This window comes from Toxotes jaculatrix, chromosome 15 (assembly GCF_017976425.1).
Source record: "Toxotes jaculatrix isolate fToxJac2 chromosome 15, fToxJac2.pri, whole genome shotgun sequence".
In the NCBI taxonomy this organism is placed as follows: domain Eukaryota; kingdom Metazoa; phylum Chordata; class Actinopteri; family Toxotidae; genus Toxotes; species Toxotes jaculatrix.
In genome coordinates this window covers 4,805,724-4,829,086 of record NC_054408.1, presented here as the reverse complement: position 1 = coordinate 4,829,086, position 23,363 = coordinate 4,805,724, and the positions used below count along the sequence as shown (strand labels likewise).

The window sequence follows — 23,363 nt, the reverse complement described above, 5'->3', positions numbered from 1 at the left end:
TTTGCCTGGACAAAATGCTAGTTTTGTCCAGGCAACAGTCAAGAACCCATATAGATTTAACTTAAAATCATTCAAAACAGCAAATTGTCACATTTTGAGAAACTTTAACCGAAGAACATTTGACGTTTTTAGATTAATTGCTAATTAAAATAGCTATCAGCTGTTTCAGTGCTGCTTTCATCATGAACTCTCATGAACATATAGAAGATGAAAGTGTGGAAGTGGGTGCTCTATCAGCTGAGCACTCCTGCATCTTCCCCCTCTAACGTGCTCCGTGTGCAGCACACAGTCTAATGTCACACCACCTGTATTCTGTGGATTTTACTTTTGGAGACACACTTTCTGGATTTATGCTCTATTATCCAGCGAGCAGCAGCAGAGTGTAAGTGCACAGAGAGGCGAGGCTCTGATAAAGATCATGATGCTGAGAGTTCACAGTAAGAGCTTTGCTTGCTCAGCTGCTGAGACGCACTGTAAAACACTGTAAGTTTGGTGGACAGAAGAAGGACTCTCTGTTTCCCTTTTTCCTCCTCTGTCAGCCCACCTAGCCACTCAGGCTCAATGCTGAACTTAATTGAAGATGGAAAATATCTTCTCCAACCATTTAAAGCCCATCCTCGATGTGGAATGCAAGGGTCAGGATGTTGCCATGAGAAGAGGAGGAGGAGGAGGAGGAGGATGGAGATGTGGGGATTAAAGCGGTGGAGGAAAAAGGCGTGAGGGATGGATTTAAGAGAAGGAGGTAGAAAAGAGCAGCAGGGGAAGGTCGTCGGCCCTGAGCATCCCTCCTCCTTGAGCCTGGTCACGTGCCTCGTGGGGATGAGGAGGAGTTTGATGGTGGGGGGTTTTGATGGAAGGCACCGTGGCGACTGTAATCCCTCAGCATGAGACAGCACACGCCGAGAGGAAAAGGAAGGAGTGATCAGGATTTTTATTTTTAGTTGTACAGATTTTTATGTCATTAGATTATTTTATACCTGGTGTCTGACAGTGATGATTCCTCAGCTTTTGTTGAATGTGTGAAATTAGTTGATGTTGCAGAAGCTTGTTTGACTCTTACACACTGTGACAGACTCTCAAGCTCAGATAAAGGCCTCAGAACTGAAATGTAAATCCAGGCGGCAGCATCAGCTGTGTGTTCGTTCCACTGACACTTCTCTATAAAAACTCCTCATAATTAACAAATTACTCCTCTTTAATGTTCTGCTTTCGTGTCTGCTGGCTTCTGTAAAGGTTGTTATATAATTCTCTCATCTACAGTATGTGTTGATGTGGTGTTGGGTGGAGCGATGGATGCATGCAGACGGTGCAAACAGATGGTTTCTTGTTGCAGCGCTGAGGCAGTGATGCTGAAGAGACTGGGAGTATTGGCTGTACCTCTCTCTGTCTTGTTGTGTAAGGTGTTGTTGAGACATTTTCTCCAAGGACCAAGAAACTTAGGAAGAAAGCTTTTACTGTATATCCTAACACACTTTAGCTGACCAGTGTGTACTGATTTGACATTTAATGTCTGATTAGATTCATAATCTCGTCTAGTTATTCTCTTATCATAGTTCCCGACTGCCAATTTTATTCCTGTAGAAAAACAGGCTTATATTTTCAAAGTAAGGTATTAGATAAGGTATTATTTTGTTTTCCAAAATGCGCAAAAGCCCACAGACTAATCACACTACAATGTTTAAAATCAGTCACGATAATCATCTTCACGTCACGTTTAATGGTTTAATGAAACTCCTTTTTCCCGGATGAGTGATGACAGTCTTGAAATTTCAGTTGAATATCCCAGCCTGCCTGTTCAGTGATTTCTGCTTCCTCTTTCAACTTCCTCTTCCACATCTTCTTCCTCTTTGATGTGATCTCCTTCCCTCTCTTTGTCCTCTTCTTGTTCCTCATCTTGTCTAATTCCTTCTGACTTTTATTTTTCTCTCTCAAACCTATCACTAATTATTTACATGACATTGTCAGTTAAAGTTGACTTAAAGCAGTGAGTAAAACAGGCCTCGACTCTGCCAGGCTTTTAGTTTTGACTCCCATTCTGCTTCAGACACATCCACCTCATTCTCATGGAGCGAACTCTCTCAGCTACACTGTGCTACGTTAATGTGGTTTAGAGTTAAACTGTGAGCTTCAGTGGTTCTCGTTGTACATCTTTATGGATGAGAGTGTCATCTAAATGCCTGAAATGTAATTTGGAAGTTGAGGTTATGGGATTGTTTCTCTGCGTGAAGAAGCTGTTGTGTGACTTAGAAGGAAGGCGATTAGTAGTTTATTCGGTTGATTATGTCTCTTGTTACAGACAGACATCCCTCTGTGTTTGCTCTGCTGTCCTCTGCTGCAGACACACTGACCAGCAGACGTGCTCATAGACAACAATGCTTGCTTTTTAAAAAATCCAGCTGGTTAACTACAGCTTCGCAAACGGGCACAGCATAAAGTTTCTGTATTTAGTAATATTCGTGGGTGATTGAGAAATGTTTGTTTTTGTTTCAGCTTACTTAATATCTCGCGTGTTATATCAATCATGCTACTGTAACTGCTGACGAGTCACAACCTCTAAATAACTCAGCGTCCGTGTGGCCAAAACTGAAGTCCAGATGGAGCAGCAGGAAAACTTCAGTCAGTTTCAGGAAAATGGATCATCCTGCTAGAAAGAATGATGTTAAGGAGCTGGCACCACATAACATTTTCAACAAGCATCAAGACACAACTTCGATTTTTTTTTTCTTCAAAATTGGTCTATTATACTAATATGTAGTGCTCGCTCTTTACAAAGGAAACGTCTTTATTTAACCCTTGTTATCTCAGATTGTATCAACCCAGCTGTAATATAAGCCACCCTCTGGCCCCTCTTGTTAGCATAGCGTTTTAGCCATGGTAATAAAAAACACGAGAGGAAAGTCCTCGAGATGGTCCTTAATATGGCTGTCTGTCATCTGGGGGCACTTGTACTTTAAACCAGATGGCAATCAGTAAATCCAGTCTTCCAGTTAAAGCTGCACACCAAAGTAATAAAAGAGGAACTATTGGAATTGGAAAGTAAGGATAGAATAAGGAAGCATGTACAGTAAGACTGCTGCATTGAAGAAATAGCTCCACCCATGGTAATATCACAATATGTTGGCCGACAATTGCAAATTGTATTTTTTTTTTATAGGAATAAAAAAGAAGGCCCGGCAGCAGCGGTGCCTTTACAGATTATTTTCAGATTAGTTTCACAGCATTTATCTTTAAAGAGCATTTCAGTTTTCTTCCATCCTTGGATTTGAGCTCAGTTAAATGGTCAAACCCACAAACATATTGCCAAGGTCAGAGCATCAGTCACACGTGTCTAGTGTTTCTAGATGGGCTTCATGCCTCTCTCTCTCTTTCCCTCTCTTTCTTCCCAGGACTCCACCCTTATTGATTTTCCACAGCACTAGATAGCATCTTGTACAACGGCCCCTTCATTCTGTTATCTGTGACCTGCTCCTGCCTGATAAAACCCTCTGAACGGCCCTCTGTTAAGAGCCAAAATGGCCGCCACCTGGGATCTGCATGCTCTGAGTCGGGGGTCAGGGGCTTTAGATGGCCATGTGTGCACATTTACTCGAGTTACAGTCAGCAGTGTTGATGTCTCAAAACAACACAACTCACTTTTTCATGTTGAATCCAGCTACCTTTATTGACTAATGTGTACGGTGACTTTATAACTAGACCTGTTGGGCATATGGTTGGGCTAAAAGCCACTCAAACATCGGCAGTTGGATATCCACTGTGATGTCCCTCTCTTTTTCCATCAGGAAGGCTGAGGAGAATAATCTAATTTTCTCATAGACAGAGTTGTCCCTTTTGACTTTGAGCAGAATTAATCATGACATATATTGTCACATTGTGTTATAACTCATGCATGTTGCTGTTTGCAATTTAATGATTCAGAGAAAACAGAGTTTGGACGAGTGATTGAAGCTTTTGGTTATGTGTGATTTTTTTTATTTTTTTTTGATATCCTGTTTGGAGAAGACATCATTTCTTTTCCGGGGACTGAGACAAATCTTTGAACGGTGAATCTAACTCTGCCTAGTGCAACTGAATATGAAGTGGACTAACTGGCCCCCCAGATAAAGGCACAACCCAGTGTTGCTCCTGTTGGCTTATTAAAGCTCCTCCCCCTGGATACACACACACACACACACACCAGCTAACTCTCAGCGTCTGGCCCATGCTCTTAATGACAGTTGTTGGCCTGTCTGAGCTTCTTTGGTTTAAACAGGTGGACATGGTGGACTCTGTGTGTGTGTGTGTGTGTGTGTGTGTGTGTGTGTGTGTGTGTGTGTGTGTGTGTGTGTGTGTGTGTGTGTGTGTGTGTGTGTGTGTGTGTGTGTGGTTACTGTATGGTGGCCATCTGGAGAGGGAAAACAAAGCTGCTATTGGTTGGGGTGGGGGGCTGTTTGTCCCGAGTACAAGCTTAAGCAAAGTCTTGGAGAGCATATTGTTGAACTGAGGAAGATGTTTGTATTTCAGTTTAAAGTTATAATAAAAAAACAAAAACAACAAACATTTCTTCTTTTGTGGGAAGGAGTTTGTGGTCAGTGATGCATCTGCACCACCCATTTGTCTTTTCTCCCACTTTTCAAACTGAAAACACACATGGTTCTGGAAATGTTACCTTACTGTATTTTTTTTTCCAGCAAACCTCCAAGACCAGTATCTGGGTAGATTCAAGGTGGAAAATAGGTCACACAGTTGCAGAGTCATGGTTCCTTTTTTTATGTACAATCATGCCAAATTAAAGTAGTTTGAATCAAGTTTTGAGTGTGTGGATGGAGGGCGGCCAGCTCTGTCATCGTATAACTGTTTGGTGAATGGTCCAGTATCTGTCTGAGACGCCAAAAATACACTGGACTTAGAGTAATCTTGTTGCAGAATTGAGCTTGCATGACTACCCAAATGTCCTCAATAGCACTGAAAAGGTTATTCCAGGGCTGCGACTAACAATTAATTCTCAGAATCCAAGGTGACGTCATCAGATTTCTTGTTTTCCTTTTTTTTATTCCATCCATCAGTCCAAAACATACTTAATTTAAAAGGATATAAAACGGCACAGCAGCAAATCCTCACATTTAAGAGGCTGAATCTGTTCCACATATTTGGAATATCCCTCTTGATAACCAAGTTTAAATGATTAAAAGATTTTATGAATTGTAATTTACTTGTCCGTTGATCTGATTGACTAATCAACTGACTGATCATTTGGGACTAATGGGGACCTTACGCTTGGGCACAGAGACACAGAAGCACGCGTCCTAGAACAAAACAATGGAAATTATGTTCGGTTTATTTGTCATTTGTCATTTTGACATGACAAATTATTATGTTGCCATTTGAATCAGTTGCAATGGTTTTTATGGAAACCTCGCTTTGTTATTATAAACTGTGAGGTTTGGTATAGGGAGCTGAGGGCCTTTCTTACAGACACATTGACAGGACACACTTGATGTTAATAGATTCGAACCATTGAGCTTCCAGTTAGATGCCGGTTTCTGATTTTCTCCGAACAAATGTTTACAGAACTCAAAGTATAAATCTGAACTTTCTTTTCTCTCCCTACTCGCTATCCTACCTTTCATTCATTGTCTGCCTCTTTCTCTTCACTATACCCCTACATACACAGACACACACACACACGCAGAGCAACACACACTTGTTGCCGTAGTGATAATAAATCCTGTTTTCTTTCATGGACTTCTGTAGCTTCTTTCAGCCGTGCACACAGCGAGGCAGCTGGCTGGGACGACTGACAGCCTCATTTGCTTTTGTTTTCATCTGCTTCAAAACGCTGTGAGCCGGTCTGAGCTGTCACCTGACCACAAACCCTGCCGCGTGATTGGACCCCAGCGATGAGCCTCGGCCAGCTGACCAGAACCCAGGCTTGTGATTGGGCCAGAGTTCCTAAAAGCACTTCCTCCTGTAGCCGGGCAGACTCTGTGCAAACTCCCATGAGCACTGAAGGGTTTGAAAACACATATAGGCTGCAGTCAAGTGAAAGACATTTACAACTAGAAGGACCGTTCTGCACATGAATCCTCTGCAATGGTTACACAACTTTATAGCAGAGAAGTGAATGTGAATGTTTTGATTCATTCCTGTCAGATGGTTGGATTTAAATTTGGATTCATATTGATGAAAGTGCTTTAGCTGGTGTTGTTAGTGGGTTGAAGAGAGACACGCAGTCCTTCAGCTGAAGTGAAAACCTGAAAATAAACAGCTGAAGATACAAGGTTTTCACCTCACTGTGCTGACATTTGGAAAAGCCTCACGAATGCAAGCAATGTTGTCGTGACTCTGAGACTGTTTGTGTTACCAGGCAGATGCAGAAAATCAAACACACTTCAGAAGGTGCTCTTGCAGGGAGGGAGAAGCTGCTGCAGCCGAGTTTGAGTCTTTAAAGGAATAGTCTGACATTTTGCTCGTTTGTCCTCTGAGTCACAGCAGAACATCAAAATCAGTTTCATACCCGTGCATCCTGTCCAAAGATAGGTCCAGTGTAGCTAAGCTTAGCACAAAGACTGGAAAAAGAGGGAGGATGCTACTCCAGCTCCACCAGGAAGTGAAAGAATACACCATATTACAGATCTTATCTTCTGATTCTGGGTTTGTTGATGGAAACAGATATATTGACTGACTGACTCATCCTAATAAGAAACGGGGAAAGGAAAACACGCACAACCATAGTGCTGGTTATTGAACCTGGGTACTTTTTCAGTGTCAGTACTGGAAACTGCCAAGCACCGGAAGTTGGTTGTTGTTATTTTCGATATCTTTCGATATCTCTCTTACTTAATTTCCCGTCATCTCTTTACTGAGAACAGTCTCTCAGATGCATAAAATGTCCCAAAAATACAGGAACTAAGCATCCCATTATGTGCACACCCTCCTCTGCTGCCTTCTTTTTCTGTATCTCTGTTTGTGTCTCTCTCGCCATTGAACACAAACACATACCTCATCGCTCACAGTGGTTGCCGATCACACACACCCTTCTCCTGTTGTGTATCTGCAATCATGGCAGGCACAGTCTGTGAAGAAGCCTCCCTCTTTGTGCTTGTTGTTGTTGTTGTTGTGGGCGTTTGGTTGTTGGATCCTTGTTGCTCTGCCCCTGGTGTGTTGACAGCAGCTGGTACATGGGTCATTGTAGGGTCAGATCTGGCAGTTATGCCCTCCTATCACTGTTTTACCAGCCTGTAGCCCCCCCCCCATCATCAACCCACCCGTCCTCTGTCACCAGGTTGCCTTGGCGACTGGTTTGGAAAGTGTTTAACAGTGCAACACTCAGCTCGATAGGAGGAGGAGATGTCTGATGCTGCAGAGATATGTCGTCTCCCTTCGTGTGCAGATCGATCGATTGATCGAATAAGGCAATAATGAGGGAAGTTGTAATCATGTTTTTTGACCCATGTCCCTTCAATATTGATTATACCATGGCCATTCTAATATTTATACCTTTACAGACACGTTTTACTTTATAACCTAAGGTTTAATTATTACATCTAATAATATTTATTTAATTTTACTTTAAATTAAAAGAATTAAAGCAGTAAATATGTCTGAAAGCAGACAATTATGCAGTTTAAAATAAAAAAATTTGTATCCGCACATCACCTGTGTAACTGCAGGTGAAGTTCCATTAAAAAAAGAAGAAAAAAAAAGAAGAAGGAAAGGCTGCATGAGGCTTTGAATGTTCAGTGAACTGTGAAAAAAGTCGGCTTCAGCCACTTGGAAACACTTGATCCATAACCAACCCTTTTCTGTCTCTTTAAACCTCACGGACAAGCCTGGACATGTCTGAGGACAACACTGACTGCTGCACCTGAGAGTGTGGATAAGATACTGTATGTCCCAGCAACACACTGCATTGCTGCATTGATAATTCTAAGTATGTAGCACATTAACAATGGACACATTTAAAATTTAAAATACCCTCATACACACTGAAAACGTGGTGATGGGCACTCCTGTCCCCCAGCAGTCGATGGCTCAGGTGCTAAGGAAATAAAAAAGAATCAAACACTTGAAATCACATTTTTGCTCAATGTTTGTGAAGGATTACGCTTTGAAACTGGCAGCAGCCGCTACCAGTTTCTCATCCCAGTATGGAACTGGGATACGGGTTGTGTTGGTATCTCTCCATCTAAATGTTGAAAGATATAATAACATATAAACTTGTGAATCATATTATTAACACGCACTATTAGGAAGTGCAGTACAAAGAAATGCAATATATTTGAACTTGAGAAAGAGAGGGAGGAGCATGGTGTGTAAAGAGAGTAATTCTTTGCAGAGTAATATGACCCTACAGGGGAATATATCGCTGAATAGTGTGTGTGTGGGTGTGATTGTGTGTGTGTGTGTGTGTGTGTGTGTGTGTGTGTGTGTGTGTGTGTGTGATTGTGTGTTCAGTGTCCTCCTGAAATAACTTTGACCTCACCTAGATCTGTCTTGATAGATTGCTCTTTTGCTGCAATACTGCCCATTTGGGAGTTTTCTTGGGTTTTTGATATCTGATCAAAAGATTCCTGTAACTATGTCTGACTCACAGAGGTACGTTAACAAGTGTAGTTGTTTTCCTTACTGGCATGACTACTGTATGAGGCAGCATTGGCCTGTTAAACACACTAACATGAAAAACTGACACTGAAAATGATATTATCTTTCAACAAAAATCATGGTAACAGCATATTTCAACATTTTCAGTAATATGAAGTTCCTAAGTTTATGTTTCTAACTCTGGCTCAGGGAACTTTGGTCTGTTTGATGATAAATTTATATTGATTTCAAAGTCAATCTTGTATCATGACAATCTTTATTTTTACCAGTGCAAATCACTTGATTGTTCTAGGTTTACATTTTTGCCTCTTTTTGGAAACACACTCTTCCTTTGGTGTTTGCAGACCTTTCCCTGCAGGCAGAGTGGCATTGATGATAGGTGCTGGTGGGTGTTGTCTGTCCTACGTACTGTAACTTGTCCCACTTCTGACTGGCCACTGGACAGAGCTCAGGGGTCATTCGCGCTCAGATCAAATCATAGCCAAATTAACATTCTTAAGCCTCTTTTGAAACAGATTCCCACATTATGCCACGGATTCGTTCAAATGCCAGCTTTTACACAGACGTTGATTCGGCTCTGTGATCATCTCTGTCACCGGCTTATTGCCAAATAATAATGCCCCCCCCCTTCCATGTTAGTAAGTTTTACAGGAATAAATACACAACATTCCCTCCTTGTACTTGCTGTGGAAAAGGGGCTGTAGAAACAGCCTATTTGTTGTGAAAGGCAGCACCTAACTGATTCCTGACTACAGCTGTCAATGAGTTTGTGTCAAAAATTATATCCAAAACATTATGATACTTGTTCATCTCAGTTATTTCTGTGGATTAAAGAAAAGCAAAACTGATTTTATGTTTTATTTATTTATTTTTGTTGAGGTGCGTCCAAGGATAGAGGAAGTTGTGTGTTGTACAGATTGTAAAGCTCTCTGAGACAAACCTGTGATTTTTGGCTCTATAAATAAACTTGACATGACTACAAGGGAAAGATTGTGTGTGTCTTTAGTGTGAGTGTGTGTCTTTAGTACGTGTGTGAGTGCAGCGAATGCTTCCGTGGAAGTTTGGCACTTTGTCAACAGTAGAAAGGACAAAATAAAAGATCTGGATGAACGGAGGATCTGCCTACTCATAAAACACTACACACACACACACACACACACACACACACACACACACACACACACACACACACACACACACACAGTAAATCTCTCAGTCAAGCCAAAGGGCTTATTGTTTATCTTTTATCATCATGGCATTGCTCTGCAGTGAAATCACTCTGTAATCGCCGTCGCTCCCTCTTTCTCCAACTGTCTCTTGTCCTGTCTAACTGCCATTACTCCTCCTCCTCCTCCTCGTCTTCCTCCCCTTACTCCTCCACTGTGTGATTTAAACAAACCCTTGGTGTCCACCCTCCTCCCCTGTTGTTCAATCCCATGGTAACCTGCGAGGCATGCTGGGATTGCTGGTTATTTTTGGCTGCTCAGCTGATGAGCTCTGCAGGCCTTGGACAGGAAGAGGTTAACCCTCTCAGTGTAGGTGTTGATGGCAAAGTGATGCTGATTCTTTCTGTGTCTTTCAGGTCAATAGGTTTTAATGGTCTGACTTACAGTTTGTGTCCTGTGTTGTGTGGTACTAAACCTGTGGTGTGTTGAGGTTTTGGCCTCAGGTCTGATCAGTTTGTGACATTTTTTTCTCAACCAGATAGCAAAAGTCGACTTTGTTGTGTTTTAGTTTTTGGTTTGAACTTCACAGTAATGCTCAGAGAGATTCTGGGTTGGATGGTAGTTGTACAAAGTGCATGACTGTTACACTAGAGCCCGAGGTTCCCACCCACAGTCCAGTCTGCGGTTTAGACACTAAAACAACTTTGGTGAAGTTTAGGGAAAGATTGAGGTTTTTGTTAAACGTAAATAAACATGTTGTTTCTGAAGTCACTGCAAACTTCTTCTGTTTTAAACCAGACTGCAATCTTTCCCTAACATTCTGTATCTGAGCATCAGTCCATACTACATGTTATCCTGCTTGGATTTTCAAGCATGATTAACTGCATACATCTCCTCCTGCCCATAGTCGCTTATGTTTTGGGGTTACTCGCCAGCAGTTGGCTTCTTCTGTTTGGCTCTAGCTTCTCGAATGTGAGGATTATGTTGTTTTTTTTTCCTATAGTCAACTGAATATCTTTGGGTTATGGACAAAAATGAGTGACATTATTTGATTGTGAAATAGCACCTCATTTCTTTGAATGGAAATAAAGAGATTTCAGTAAAATTCTTTGAATGAGCGCTGTTTTGGGCCAAATGCTGCTTTAAATGTTTTTTTTTTTTCTGAAAGCCAAAAATACGTTTTTGAGGGTGATTTAAGACATTATTTTTCTTTTGGTTACATTCAAGGAGAATGAATATTGGCACTAAATATTCTCTGTTGCTTCAAAGCGACATTTTTGGATTTGCTTCCCTGTGTTTACACTCATAATGACTCAGCCAGTCTGGGACTCGCTGTCTGGATGAAGGTCCCTTCGGCAGGGAGGGTGTCAGTTGCCGACGTGATGGTTACAGTAGGGCCTGTCTCTCTGCCAGCCATGCTGTCCTGCTGTCACGCCATGTGGATTGAGGCGGGAGCATAGAGGGCAAGTGGGTGACATCATTCCTGAGGTTAAAAATGAACCAGAGGCACATGTAGGGTGGATGATGCAAGCCTGGTGCAAGCCCACCTGAGCGGAAACCTGAAGACCCGGGGACGATTTACTGTCGCTCCGCTCGGCAGACGATTCAGGCTCCCTCTGTCCGTCCTGTCCTCTCCTCCTCTGTTGTAATCCCAGCTCTCCTTGCACTGGTTAAATAAATCAAACCAGGCTTTCCAGCATTGGAGCGGTGGAGGGTTTGTGTTGTCAGATGAGAGGAGCCAGACTGTGGGGATTATCAGACCGAGCTGAACGGAGGACTTAGCCGTTTTTCTTTTTCTCTGGCTGTGTTCACGCTACAGCTCCTAAATCTTACTTTGATTCCTCCTCACACATGAGTGGCACCGAGTGTTTCCTTTAGTCAGTGTAAACTGCAAACTGTCTGTTTCAGTCAGATGGCTTAGTAATCAAATGCAGTCGCAAGGTGTTCATATTTTTGTGTCCAACTTCTCATCACGTGTGCACAACATTTTGTTCTTAATTGACTAATCAAATGTTTTTTTTGTTTTGTTTTTTTAATAAATCCTTGGTAATAAGTTGCCATGTCCTGGCACTGAACCTCAATACTTTCTTTCTTGATATAAACCCAGAATTTTTATATGGGCGAAGTTCTCGATGGAGTGCCTGTGTTTAGACAACATTGTAACTCAGGTATAGTAATGGCACGAGTATCAGATTTCAAACAATATGCAAACGTATTAGTTGTTAAGTTCAGTCAGTTAATAAACTGAAAATGTGTAAGGTTTTATGAATGGATGTGCAGGCAGGTGGTGAAAACAAATATCCCCCACACACTAAAAAATAGAGGGACAGGAATGGACCTAAAAAGGTACAAATGCTTTGTCGCTCCAGCTGTACCCTACAAGAGTACAGCATTGTACCCTTGACAACAGGTAGCTTTTTGTACCTTCTTGTCTGTACCTATAAAAGAACATTTCTGTACCTATGGAGACAAAAATGTACCTTCATGCCCTAGTCCAAAACTGTACCAATTCAAAAGGTACAAATGGGTACCTAATGGGGTACAGCTGGAGCAACATGCCAATTGGTACCTTCATGACTCACAAACATGCCTGTAAATTTAGACAAAAATCTTTATTGATCAAAATTTAACAATTTACATTAACAATAAAAATAATTGTGCACATTTTCAATTTTCAGTGTATTTGATGAATGTATTGTTACAACGTTTCCTAAATGCCAGCACAATACAAAAAAACATCACATGAAGCCTAACTGCATGCATCAGGAAGCAATTTACTACATTACTGAAACAAAAAATTCATTTCATAACATGCTACAATACAAAGAAAGTAGTTTTGAAAGCTGTTGCGAAGGCTTCATCAAGGTGTACGCACTGACACACTTCGACTCCATCAACTTTCACCACACATGATCCTGTACCAGTAATTGCCATTTTCCAGTCACGATCCTTCACTTGAATGGTTGGATAGGGTGTAGCAGGGTCTCCCTACATAAAAAACACAGATGAGAAAACCTCTTATAACAGAACAACAAAACTAGTTGCTTTGTGAAGAACTAACAAGAATTACAAGATTTAAGTATATTTCTGTGTAATCCTTAATTGTCGTAAACTTTTGGGCCTACCTCTCCTAAAGTGATGTAGTGTTCAGTCTTTTCTCGGAAGACGGACGGCAACAGGATGAGCCCAGCCCTCAGGTCTATTCCTTGAATGAACAGAAATATTTATGATCATTTTATCGCAATGTCCAACATATCTGCAGTACATATAGTTTCACATTTATTAGCATTACCTGGTAGATCTTCAGCCAGGGAATCCTGTCTTGCATCAGTGTACTGCTTTGCCAGTGAAGATCTTCCCTGTGCAATCTTAAGCACATTTGGCAAAACACTGGCAAAGCCCTCCTTGAAGCGATGATAGAAGCCATTTGTTGAAGGGTGAATTCTGTCAACTTCATCAAAAAACTGAAGAACACACATGAGAACATTGTTACTTAAATTAAACTATTGCTGAAAGCAAACATACGACAACTCTATTTTTAAAATATAGTTTTAAAAAATTCTCATCTCCAATAATGTTAAAATCAAGTGATTGATAACACTTCCCAGTAAATCATTCAGGTGTTTTAAGATTAACTCTATTTATTCAGATACAGAAATCTTTGACTGTACTTACTCCAGGCGGTGTCCTTAAAAAAGGGTATTTGTTGATTACATCCTCCACTGGCATTCCTTCCACAATTTCACGTCGTCTCCAACAGAATGTCCGTGCCATGCGATCTTTGACTGTGGACATGTCTGGATGCATCTTCCGATACTCACTTTGTAGCACGCTCACATGGGCCTCAACAGTTGTTGAATCTTCACCAGCATAAATTTCCTTTGGCTTAAGGGTAGAGAAAGATAATGCTCAGATAGTGTGAGAGACAGAAAAATGCTGTTAGCCTACACACTCATTGCATCCAAGGTGTTCTGACTAAAAGTATCCACTGAAACAACAATGTGAAACTAAATGTACAGCCATTGGAAGACAATGTAATACAGATATTACAGACATTTAAATCTTTTTGTATTCCACTCTCCCTTGAAGATAAATTATGTATATGGAAATGTACTTACAAATGTCAGATTAGCTGGCTTACGACACACACTTGCTGATGCATTGGTAGCTTTAAACTGATTTTTGTGGCCAAACTTCTCCTTCAGCTTTCTGACTTCACTGTCACTAACAAGTGGTGCACGTTCTGCTTTAAATTTTCGCTTTAGAGACATGTGCCAAGTGTTCTGGTAAAAAGTAAACATTTTTTTTATTAGGCATATTCAGGAAATGTGTAAAAGTCTAAGTAACCGTATCTATGCATATATTGAGTTTATGTGTGATAATATATTAAATAATACACAAAAAGAGGAAAAAATGCAACTTACATAGCCATTCCCCTCCATATCTCTCAGGAAAGGGTATTTAAGGATCAAAGCCTTGGCAACTTGAATGTACTCTGCATTGGTTGGATACCTAGGCACAAAGGCAGAACAAACTCTAAACATACTTCTGCATTTTGATTAAAGACAATTTCACAATCTATGCAGACCACAAACTGCACAGATGCAATATAGAGATGGTGAAGAACAATTACTTACAGGGTGTGTTCTGCCATCATTTCGTACAACACTCTGATAATTTTGTTGCGTAGTTTTGGAACTTTGTGACATGGTTCTTTAGCATCCAGTTTAATTTGGACATCTTTTGGAAAGGTTGGAATGACAGTCACAAGAGGTATTTTCTTGCGAGTTGCTTCTCCACTGCAATGCAATAAGATTACATTAGTGTGACCGCAACTTGAATGTCACCATATCTTTATACTATTTTTTTTAAACCAGAACCATAAAAATATTACAAAAATTATATAAATTTTAAATACGAAAATTTCCTTAAAAAACACAGCAGCAGCAATAGCTAACTCATCCAGGCAGTAGTGAGATTGAACCACGACGGCCTGTTAAGCCTAAAGGGATATACACTTACCTTGGATCAACGGAAGGCAGAGGCTGGGGCTGTGCTGTAGACTGACAGTAGACTTCCACCGGTACTGGTTCTAGTGTAACAACGACCTCACCTTCCTTGTACTGTCGCACAAACTGTTGAAATTTAAGTTGCTTTTTGAACGAACCATCGAAGAGGTATCCAACCATGGCTTCTGTCAGGCCACAATCCACCGTCTCTCCATCCACATCGTTGTCTAAGATACGACACACATGCACACGAACGCACAGAGAGAGACAGACAGACAGACACACACACAGAGCTTCGATCACATTGTGCATGCGAAAAACGTATGCAAGACACAGGATAAGAAACGCTATATCCAACCGTAAATGGCAGAAGTCCGCCTAATTTGATGAATGCTTGTTTGATAAACTTAACCTAATATCCGTAACAAATTACCAATACAGTACGTTGAAGTTACTGTAAGAGAACACGGTAAAAAACATAAATCACTTACATGGTCAGCCGTTTGATCAACTTGAGCCCCGTAAAGACTGGACACTAAATCGAAATCTGAACAAGACAAATACCTAGCTCCGCTCTAGTTCAAGTGAAGTTTCTAGGGTGATGTCGCAACCAACCGTTAGGAAAACGGGTTGTGCTAATGACGTCTACAGGGGCTTAATGGGCGCGTCAGTACACCGCGAAGAGAGCCCCTCATTAGAAAAACTACTGAACATTGAAACTATGAAAATGACCGTGATATTTCACTAAAACACTAATACTCAAAAACTGCTGACAAGCGGCTGCCTATCCACCAAAAGAATATGAGAGGCTAGGTGGCATTAGCGAACCATTTTAAATTAATGTACTCCTAGCTATAGGCCAGTCAGAGTTTGCTAGCTAGCAAAAATGTCATGAACAGAAATAATAGGTTTGGTTACTTACCCCTAAATCTTCTCGCTTCTTCTTCGTTAATTTGAATTCCAGCTTCAGTTATTTTTTTTATTAGTTCATCAGTAGTGAGGCTCGACAAAACTGGAAAACTATCCGCCATGTTCTATTTTCAAGGCCCTTTTCAGTCTGGGCAAAAGGCGGGACTACTGACCCCTACTGGTACCTTTGTTTATTAAAAGTACAATTATGTACCATGTCCTGTCAGCTTTGACTTTGTACCTCTAAAATTAAATAAAGGTCCACAATAATCACCTTAAGGACAATTTCTGTACTTTGCAGGGAACTTTAATGGCAGAAGTACCTTTTAGGTACAGAAATGATACCCCCATTTCTCTGTGTGCAGAGACAATAAAGACAGTAAAAACTGATTATTCTTTGGTGAATTGTTCTACTTGTGATATCTGATATTTTAAATTGATTCATCAAAATAATTAATTAGTATTTTATCAATGAATAATGAAAACATTCAATTAGTTGCAGGCAGCCTTGTCAAACCCCTCTGCTGTGCATCATTTATCCTTGATGCAGTCGCTCTGTTTTCTCTCCACTGTGCTTGATCTTTGTACTGTGCCTTTTTATAAGAGAGAGGACGTTTCCTGATCTTATAATTCTTACCTGTCTACAGTCACCTAATGAAGCAGAAAGGCCACAAAAACAAAAGTGCTCTTTAACTAATTTGTCTGGAGGACAGATGGATGTGACGTCCTGTGGCTGTCGATCGCTGGCACTTTGTGTTGTTGTCAGATACGAGTTACATCTGTGGGAACAATATTATCAACGACAAATCAGATATATGAAGATCAATATTGTCAGAGTGGACATTGAAGACCTCTCTGCCTGCGTTTGTCTCTGACCTCATCCCTCTTTATCTCCCTGCACTGCCCTTTCATTCTCTCGCTCCCCCCCTCTCTCCCTCGCTGTAGGTTAAATCTCTGTCTATTTATAGAGTGCAGCAGCAGAGATGAATTGTGGGTCAGTATGTTGAGAGGGAGGAGGGGCTGCTGCTGCTGCTGCGTGGCGCATCACAACTCGCATGGCTTCATGTATTGAAGGGGGAAAAAAAATTGACCATGTTTGCTCAGAGGAAAAGGGAAGTTGTTTCTGGGGGAATTTACAAGAACAAACCAAAACAAACTGTTGCACATGTAATAAAAGAAGCTATGAAAGGGACAGATGAACCACAAAAGCCTTTCTCTTTATTATTTGTATTTATGCTGCACACACACACACAGCCTACTGTACCTGCCAACAGTCTATTGATGTGTGTTAGTGTTGACAGAAGGAAAAGGTCGGGTGCAGCTGAATCCAGGTCAGCAGGCGATGGTACTGTTAGTAGAACTCTGGAATGTTTTTATCAAAGTTTTCTAGCATATGCATTTACTCATCACAACATAACACAAATCACAACAATCAACAGCTCGACAAAATACACTAAGTCCAATGTGCAAATAGATGCACATGCCCACACAAGAACAAAACAACAGAAAAACAAACAAACTTTAAAACAACGATTTTATGATTAAAAACAGATTGTTTGAAAGAAAAATAAAAACCGTGACAAGATGTTCATCTTGTTTATTCTAGCAAAGAGTTAGCGAGTGATGACCATTGATTTAGATCTTGTTTGGCCTTCTCCAAGGCTGGTCTCAGCTTGTGTTTAGATAAATCTTCTGTTTTGCATGTTACTGAGAGCGCCAGGTGGGTGGAGCTGAGCTATTTTAAATGGAAACCAGTCGATGTCAAGTGATGAAAACAAAGGCGTCACTGTTAGCAACATTTTTGGAATTTTGGAATATCTGAATTGTATAGTGATGTATCAGGAACCATTTTTCCATTAATATCTGAATTCTTATTAGTTATATTACAACAGAAATATTGTATTGCAGTCTAGAAATGTATTCCTTTATACGTGGAAAAAGTTGAAACAAACAAAACCTAAAAGATGGTATATTGTTGTCAGGAGCCTAGTTTAATCAGCGCAGTTGGTGTTTCGGATGTATGGCTCTGCATCCACCAGCAGTGCTATGCTACCAGCTAATCTAAGCCAAATGAGCCTCTCTCCTTCAGCAGCACAGCTCCCCCAGCGTTTGTGCAGTTACTGTTGACTTTAGGCTTTGACTGAATTACTCTTTATTCCTCATAATCCCATAGCTTTGTGCATAGCAGCTCCATGGCACTTTAAAGGAGCGTTTTTCACCCACACAGCTGAACTCCGGACTGTTTTTGCGCTGAATAGTTTTCACTGTGGCTGGTAGATATGTGGTCCTAATTCTCTGTTTTGAATCCCTACAAAGGCCTTTTCACTGCACTAAGCCCTCGCAGTAGTAGTAATATTGTTTGAATGTGATGTTATTGAGAATGGAGGCATCATTGTTCTGTGCCAGAGCCGGAAAAGTGACTGACGCAGCCGTCGACTTATAGAAAATGATCATGGCAGGAACTTTTAAATTAAAACATCATAAGGGATTAGTTATATGTTCAGTGGAAATTATAGATGCTAATTTGTATGTAAATTATGAGGGCTGGATGCTGGTAAAATATTCTTTATTGAAACCCATCTCTGCTGGCATGTTGGTATGTGGGGGCACTTTGAAGAGAGAAATTACACACCGCCATTACTGTGATCTTTGGCGTCTATATGGCGACCTTTCGTAATGGTTGTCACAAGGAGCGCCGTGCAGAAAACCCTCTTTGTGTTGGTTCATTCAGAGCTCCAACAGAGTCAGCACTGTCCTCTATATTTAAAAATAAAATAAAAGGGCTGACTTATTGCTACAGCAGTGGAACTGAGCAGGTTTTTAAGGTTTCTTCACTTTTAAGGTGCAATGTTTTAAGCCCTTTTGAGAATTTTGGGATGTCTTTTTCTGGCTTTCTGTCACTTGTCTAAACAGAACTGAAAAAATGCTGAACAGAAAAGGAGGATCTCTCATACAGAACAGAGACCCAATGTTATCCAATCCTCAGTCTAAAATTTCCCCTCTCTTCCCCTGCCTGCCATCCTGCTCTCATTCTTTTTTCAGCTGTGTGTTTTCACTGGCGGTTAAAGCATCTCTGTCTTAATTAAGTGCGCCTCACCCTTCCCTGCTCTGAAAAAAGAGCTGCTCTTTTTTATTACGGCTCGCTGTGAATGTGAAACCTCCTTCAGACCTCACTCCTCACCATCGCAGGGCCCTATATTTACCAGAGCCACCACCCGCCCCCCCCACAAAACCCCTTCATTACTCTCGCAGGCCTTTGAAGAGGTGATAAAAATGCCAGTGTAGAAAGTTCCAGTGGTTTGGATATCGCCCTGCCCTTGTGTCTGAAAATGGAGGGCGTAGTTAGCATCAGTGGCTGCAACCAAATCATCACGGTCATTGCTGACTGAAGAACATCAAATCATCAGGTTGTACTAAAAAAAAAATCTCTCCATCTTCCTCAAAACACTGGCTTCCTGTGACTTCCTGTGACTTTGTCTGTTGTTCGTGTGGCAGCAGCTTCCTGTCTTGTTGGGTTGCAGAGATGAACCTGAGCATGACTAGAAATCAGCCTGCAAGGAAACTGCAGAGGTGAATGCGGTCCAGACTTTTGCTTTAAATGACAGAGCAGGACGAGGAGAGGAGCAGTCGTTTTCCTTGGCCCTTCTCTGAAAAGCTTGGCACAGTTTTGCACTCTTTGAAGATCTCCTCGCTCCTTTCTGTCTTCCTTCCCTTCTTCCTTCCGCTTGTATGTTCAGAGGATTTTGTTTATCTGCCAGCTCCTCCAGCGCACTGAACACTGCAGTACCCTGTACACCATCTATCAAAGGGCCAAATCATCAAGGGAGCTGAGGTTTGGTTTGGAACTGGGCCTAGCTGTTTCGCTCAGTCAGATACTTCAATACATTACGCACTGCAGGGGAATCTACCTCCCTGTCTGTCTTTTCCCATGTCTGTCTTTGTGTTTGTTGTGTAGCATTAACTTCCATCCTGATGGGCTGTTTGGAACAGGACGGTTGCCAGTTTGAATCAGACAATATGCTTAAATGTCCACAAACTTGCTTGTGAAGCTTTTATGTCTTAATTCATGCAGCAGTGAATGTGAAGCAGGACAAAGAGCACGCTTGGACAGCGAGCAGTTACCACTGCATCTGCTGCCCTGTATTTTGAATGGACGGCAGCAGGGTGCTATTCCCCTCGGCTACTGGCAGTCCAGCGAGCACCCTGCACCATACACCCACTCAAATCTCATCATCATGTGGCTAAATAGAGAGGCTCAAGGGGAATGGTTAGCAATTTGACAGCATTAATGTAAAAAGTTCAGCCAGCTAATATCTTTACCATTGTTTATATCTTTTTTCCCAACAGGAAATCACATGAGGGAAGCTGGGCACTCTCAAAATGCCAATGCAATGACACAGAATCTCTTTCTTTCTGAATCAGATTCCTGATTCATGAAATTTAGGAAACCAGGCAGGAAGACTGTTGATATTACATGAAAGCAGCTGTAATGTCTTTTACTTTAGTCTGTGAATGTAAAGTCTGATGGCACCGTCTTTGTAACATAAGAATACAAATGAAATCTGAATGAAATAGAGGATAATAAATACACACACTGCACATGTAATCTAAGCAAGCATATATGGGAATGCTCACAGTCGTGATTCTGATATTTTTGGTAGGCAGGTGTTTCTACCTGTTCCAGAATAGGTGATATCGATTGAGAAGGCAATGTTCACGGCCTTCGACCCCTTTTTAAATCACGTTGTTGCCTCCTCAGGGTCATAGTTTACTCTGTTTCCATGGCGATTCCAGTGGTGGTGCTCCAACTGCTGAGGGGGGCTGATGTATTATGGGAATGAGCGCATTAGTTCCCTGCCACAGACACACACACATACACACACAGACACACACATACACACACAGAGGTACTTTAACAAATGCCCTGCAGCTTTTTCCATATTGGTAAATGCAAAGGCAAAGCTGCGAGCACATTATTGCTGTTGCGTTTTTATCAATACAAAATATCCAGAATTACGAGATTTACTATATTATCCATGGCTCGTAGACAGTTATTGCTAAAGTCCGGTGCACCTGCAGGGCTAGACTAAACTTTAACCTTTATGTTAGAGCCTGTGTAGCCTGCCATGCCATTTTCCTGTCATCCTGAGTCACATCTTCAGGCTGCTTATTTTCTCTGACTAACAATAAAAAAAAAAAAAGAGTTTGCTATCAACATAATGTGAAACACAGAACGGTAGCAAACTCTCACACAAACTGAAATCAGTAACTTTTAACTAGTGAACTATTTATCTGCTTAATTCAGAACCATTGTCAGTTCTGTGTCTTCTGATCAAATAACTGATCATCTCGTTGTTCCAACATTTATCCAACAAGTCAGTTTAGTCATATTTATCATAGTGTGCAGGTCTGTGTCCCTCCAGAGCTGGACTGAGTCTAAATAGTCTGCTGTAGGAGTGGCCATCTTGCATCAGTGGCCGGGGAAAGTAGGCCACCGGCCTCTTTCACACAGCGCAGGCAAACGGGGCCGAGCGGACACACAGCTGATCTCCGCAGCACACTTGTGTCATCAAAACGAGCCGTGTCTGACATGGCCGACCGCACGCACATGCTGCGCTTCAGCTCGCGCGCTGTCACCCTCCTCAGATGGAGCTGTGCATCTGAGCGATGCGTGGCAGCCCCTGTTTGATGTTCAGATCCCGTGTTGTGAAACCTCCCTTGAAGTCAGCACAAGTGTAACAATAAACCAGGATAATCATTAAAATTACAATAATTTTTTTACTTTAGTTTTGGGTCAGCCCTTTTTTGTAGCTTTTTTTTTTTTTTTTCAAATAAATTTCCTCTTTTTTTTAATGGTTTATTTTTATGTGCTAATTTTGTCTTTATTTTTATTGAATATTTGTGGGGCTGTAATATGTTACATTATTAATTGCAGTGCAAAACAGACAGGATTTTTGAGATTAATATTATTATGATATATTATTGAAAATAAACACATTAATATCAGGGTCAGGTAGAGTTTTTCCTGGTCTTTTTCTGATGGAGTCCAGCATAGAGCTGGCGTAGTGCGATTCGCAGCAGTAGTGCTGTATGGCTGTGGCTACTACTGTGGTTCCATGTGTCAAAGTGTCCTTGGGCAAGATGATAAGTTAAAACACTGAGGCTCTGACTGCTTTTGGCAGCTTGTTCCATTTTGCTCAAGTATTTAAAAAAAAAAATCTCCTCCTCACTATTAGACTTTATCATCATGTTTAATCCCTAAGAGGAAGAACATCATTAAGAGCATTACAGTATCATTATATCTGACTACATTGCCAATCTCCAGTAAGTAAAGAACTGGGTGGATGCCTAGCTGTTAGTGCTCCCCACTCACTTCAGAGGGCAGAGAGGCTAAAGACACAGTCAACAGTGTGTAACAAACTAATTGAGTTAGCACTTTAGCCTGCCACGGCCCTGCTCTGATTAAGTCCAGCATTGGTTTCCAGGTTGAATATAAGTAGCTTCTGGCTCCAGTGGATTAGTCAGCCTTGGTTCAACACTGCTCAGACTCAATTATTGGTCTCCTGTTTCACCGCTAATTTTTCCTCCAAAATGCAAACGCTAATTTGCATTTTGGAGAAGTGTTTTTCAGACATTAGACTGGGAGCCCACGGTGGGTTGTGAGAAGATTTAAATCCCCAAACTATGCTATAAAATTAATAGTTTAAGCTGCTGATGCCTACACAAAGTCACTGTAATTGAACGCGGATGTGCTGTTTGATATTCTGCAACCCTGAGATACAGAATCTGTGGAGAGTTTTCGTTATGCGTCTCTGTAACCACGCTGATAAAAACTGTGCGAAGATACTTTATGCTTTATGAATCAGTGTTTCTGAGCGTCCCTTCGATGAACTCCCACTCTTGTTTATAAGCAGGACGTAAACAGTCACAGGCTCTTGTCTGATGTTGAGGTGGTGGGTGGAGGTTCTCTTAAGCCAGGCAGGAGATAAGATAGAGTGTGTGGGAGTTTTGGGTCACTCAGGGACCTGAAGAAGGCAGTGAGCCAAACAAGGGATAAAAACAGATGCTCCGTGGTTGACATTACCCGTGTCCGACTCCGCTCCAGAGTGTTCAGCCTTCCTTGCTTCCTGTTGTTGTCGTTGTTGTTATACAGCTTTGAAATGATACTTGAAAAGATAAAAAGATTAGGTTAATGGAGCAATTACAAAACATTTCACGACCTTTACCCGTGGCCAGAACATACTGAAAGTTGTAAAGGAGAATGAACTGCAAAGGCGGAAGATTATTTAAGATTGACAAGTGCTTGAGGACCACTGAAGTCGAGTAATTTATCCTCTGAGGACCTCAAATGTCAATCTACCAGTCTCATAGTTGTTGAGATACTTCAGTCTGGACCAAAGTGGTGGACTGACAGACACTGCCATTCATGCAGTCAAAACATTAAAACATTTAAGCTGAATCAAACAGGAATGAAAGAACAATTGTTGTCAGGTGACAGGTGAAGTCATTCTTGGTTGAACCTTTTGTCCATTGATAGCTGCTCTTTTGAGGGAAATTGAACCCCCAACTTGGGTGTTGGGGCTGTGCTGCACCCTGAGAAGTTTTCGCCAACATCCTTTTTAACTTCCCCCTTTCTACTGAATTTAATTACTTTCTAGTGAGTAGCATTAGATTCTTTCCTACAAAACAATGTTCTATC

General features: G+C 41.3%; 2 protein-coding genes across 6 annotated transcripts in view; one reads left to right on the top strand and one right to left on the bottom strand.

Annotated features, from left to right (window-relative positions):
• The window catches only part of LOC121194813 (mitogen-activated protein kinase kinase kinase kinase 4-like), a 111,101-nt gene that overhangs the window by 7,423 nt on the left and 80,315 nt on the right, over positions 1–23,363 (top strand). The window lies entirely within an intron of this gene.
• Positions 12,344–15,829, bottom strand: LOC121194815. 3 transcript variants are annotated; one of them, XM_041057879.1, is made up of 9 exons: positions 15,678–15,829; positions 14,769–14,982; positions 14,384–14,545; positions 14,171–14,258; positions 13,865–14,029; positions 13,422–13,631; positions 13,039–13,210; positions 12,872–12,951; positions 12,344–12,734 (listed from the first exon to the last, which is right to left on the bottom strand). In XM_041057879.1, the coding sequence occupies exons 1-9, from the start codon at positions 15,784–15,786 to the stop codon at positions 12,561–12,563; spliced, it is 1,374 nt and encodes a 457-aa protein (XP_040913813.1). In that variant the 5' UTR covers positions 15,787–15,829; the 3' UTR covers positions 12,344–12,560. The 3 variants fall into 3 exon arrangements, with proteins under 3 accessions (XP_040913813.1, XP_040913814.1, XP_040913815.1); XM_041057880.1 differs by lacking the exon at positions 15,678–15,829 and adding an exon at positions 15,247–15,505; XM_041057881.1 differs by lacking the exon at positions 13,865–14,029 and having other exon boundaries at positions 15,678–15,828.

Coding starts and splice junctions, on each gene's coding strand:
- LOC121194815 (XM_041057879.1), bottom strand. CDS start 15,786: ATGGCGGATAGTTTTCCAGTTTTGTCGAGCCTCACTACTGATGAACTA. Junction 14,546..14,768: donor CTGCCTTCCGTTGATCCAAG/GTAAGTGTATAT, acceptor ATTGCATTGCAG/TGGAGAAGCAACTCGCAAGA. Junction 12,735..12,871: donor ACTACATCACTTTAGGAGAG/GTAGGCCCAAAA, acceptor TTTTTTATGTAG/GGAGACCCTGCTACACCCTA.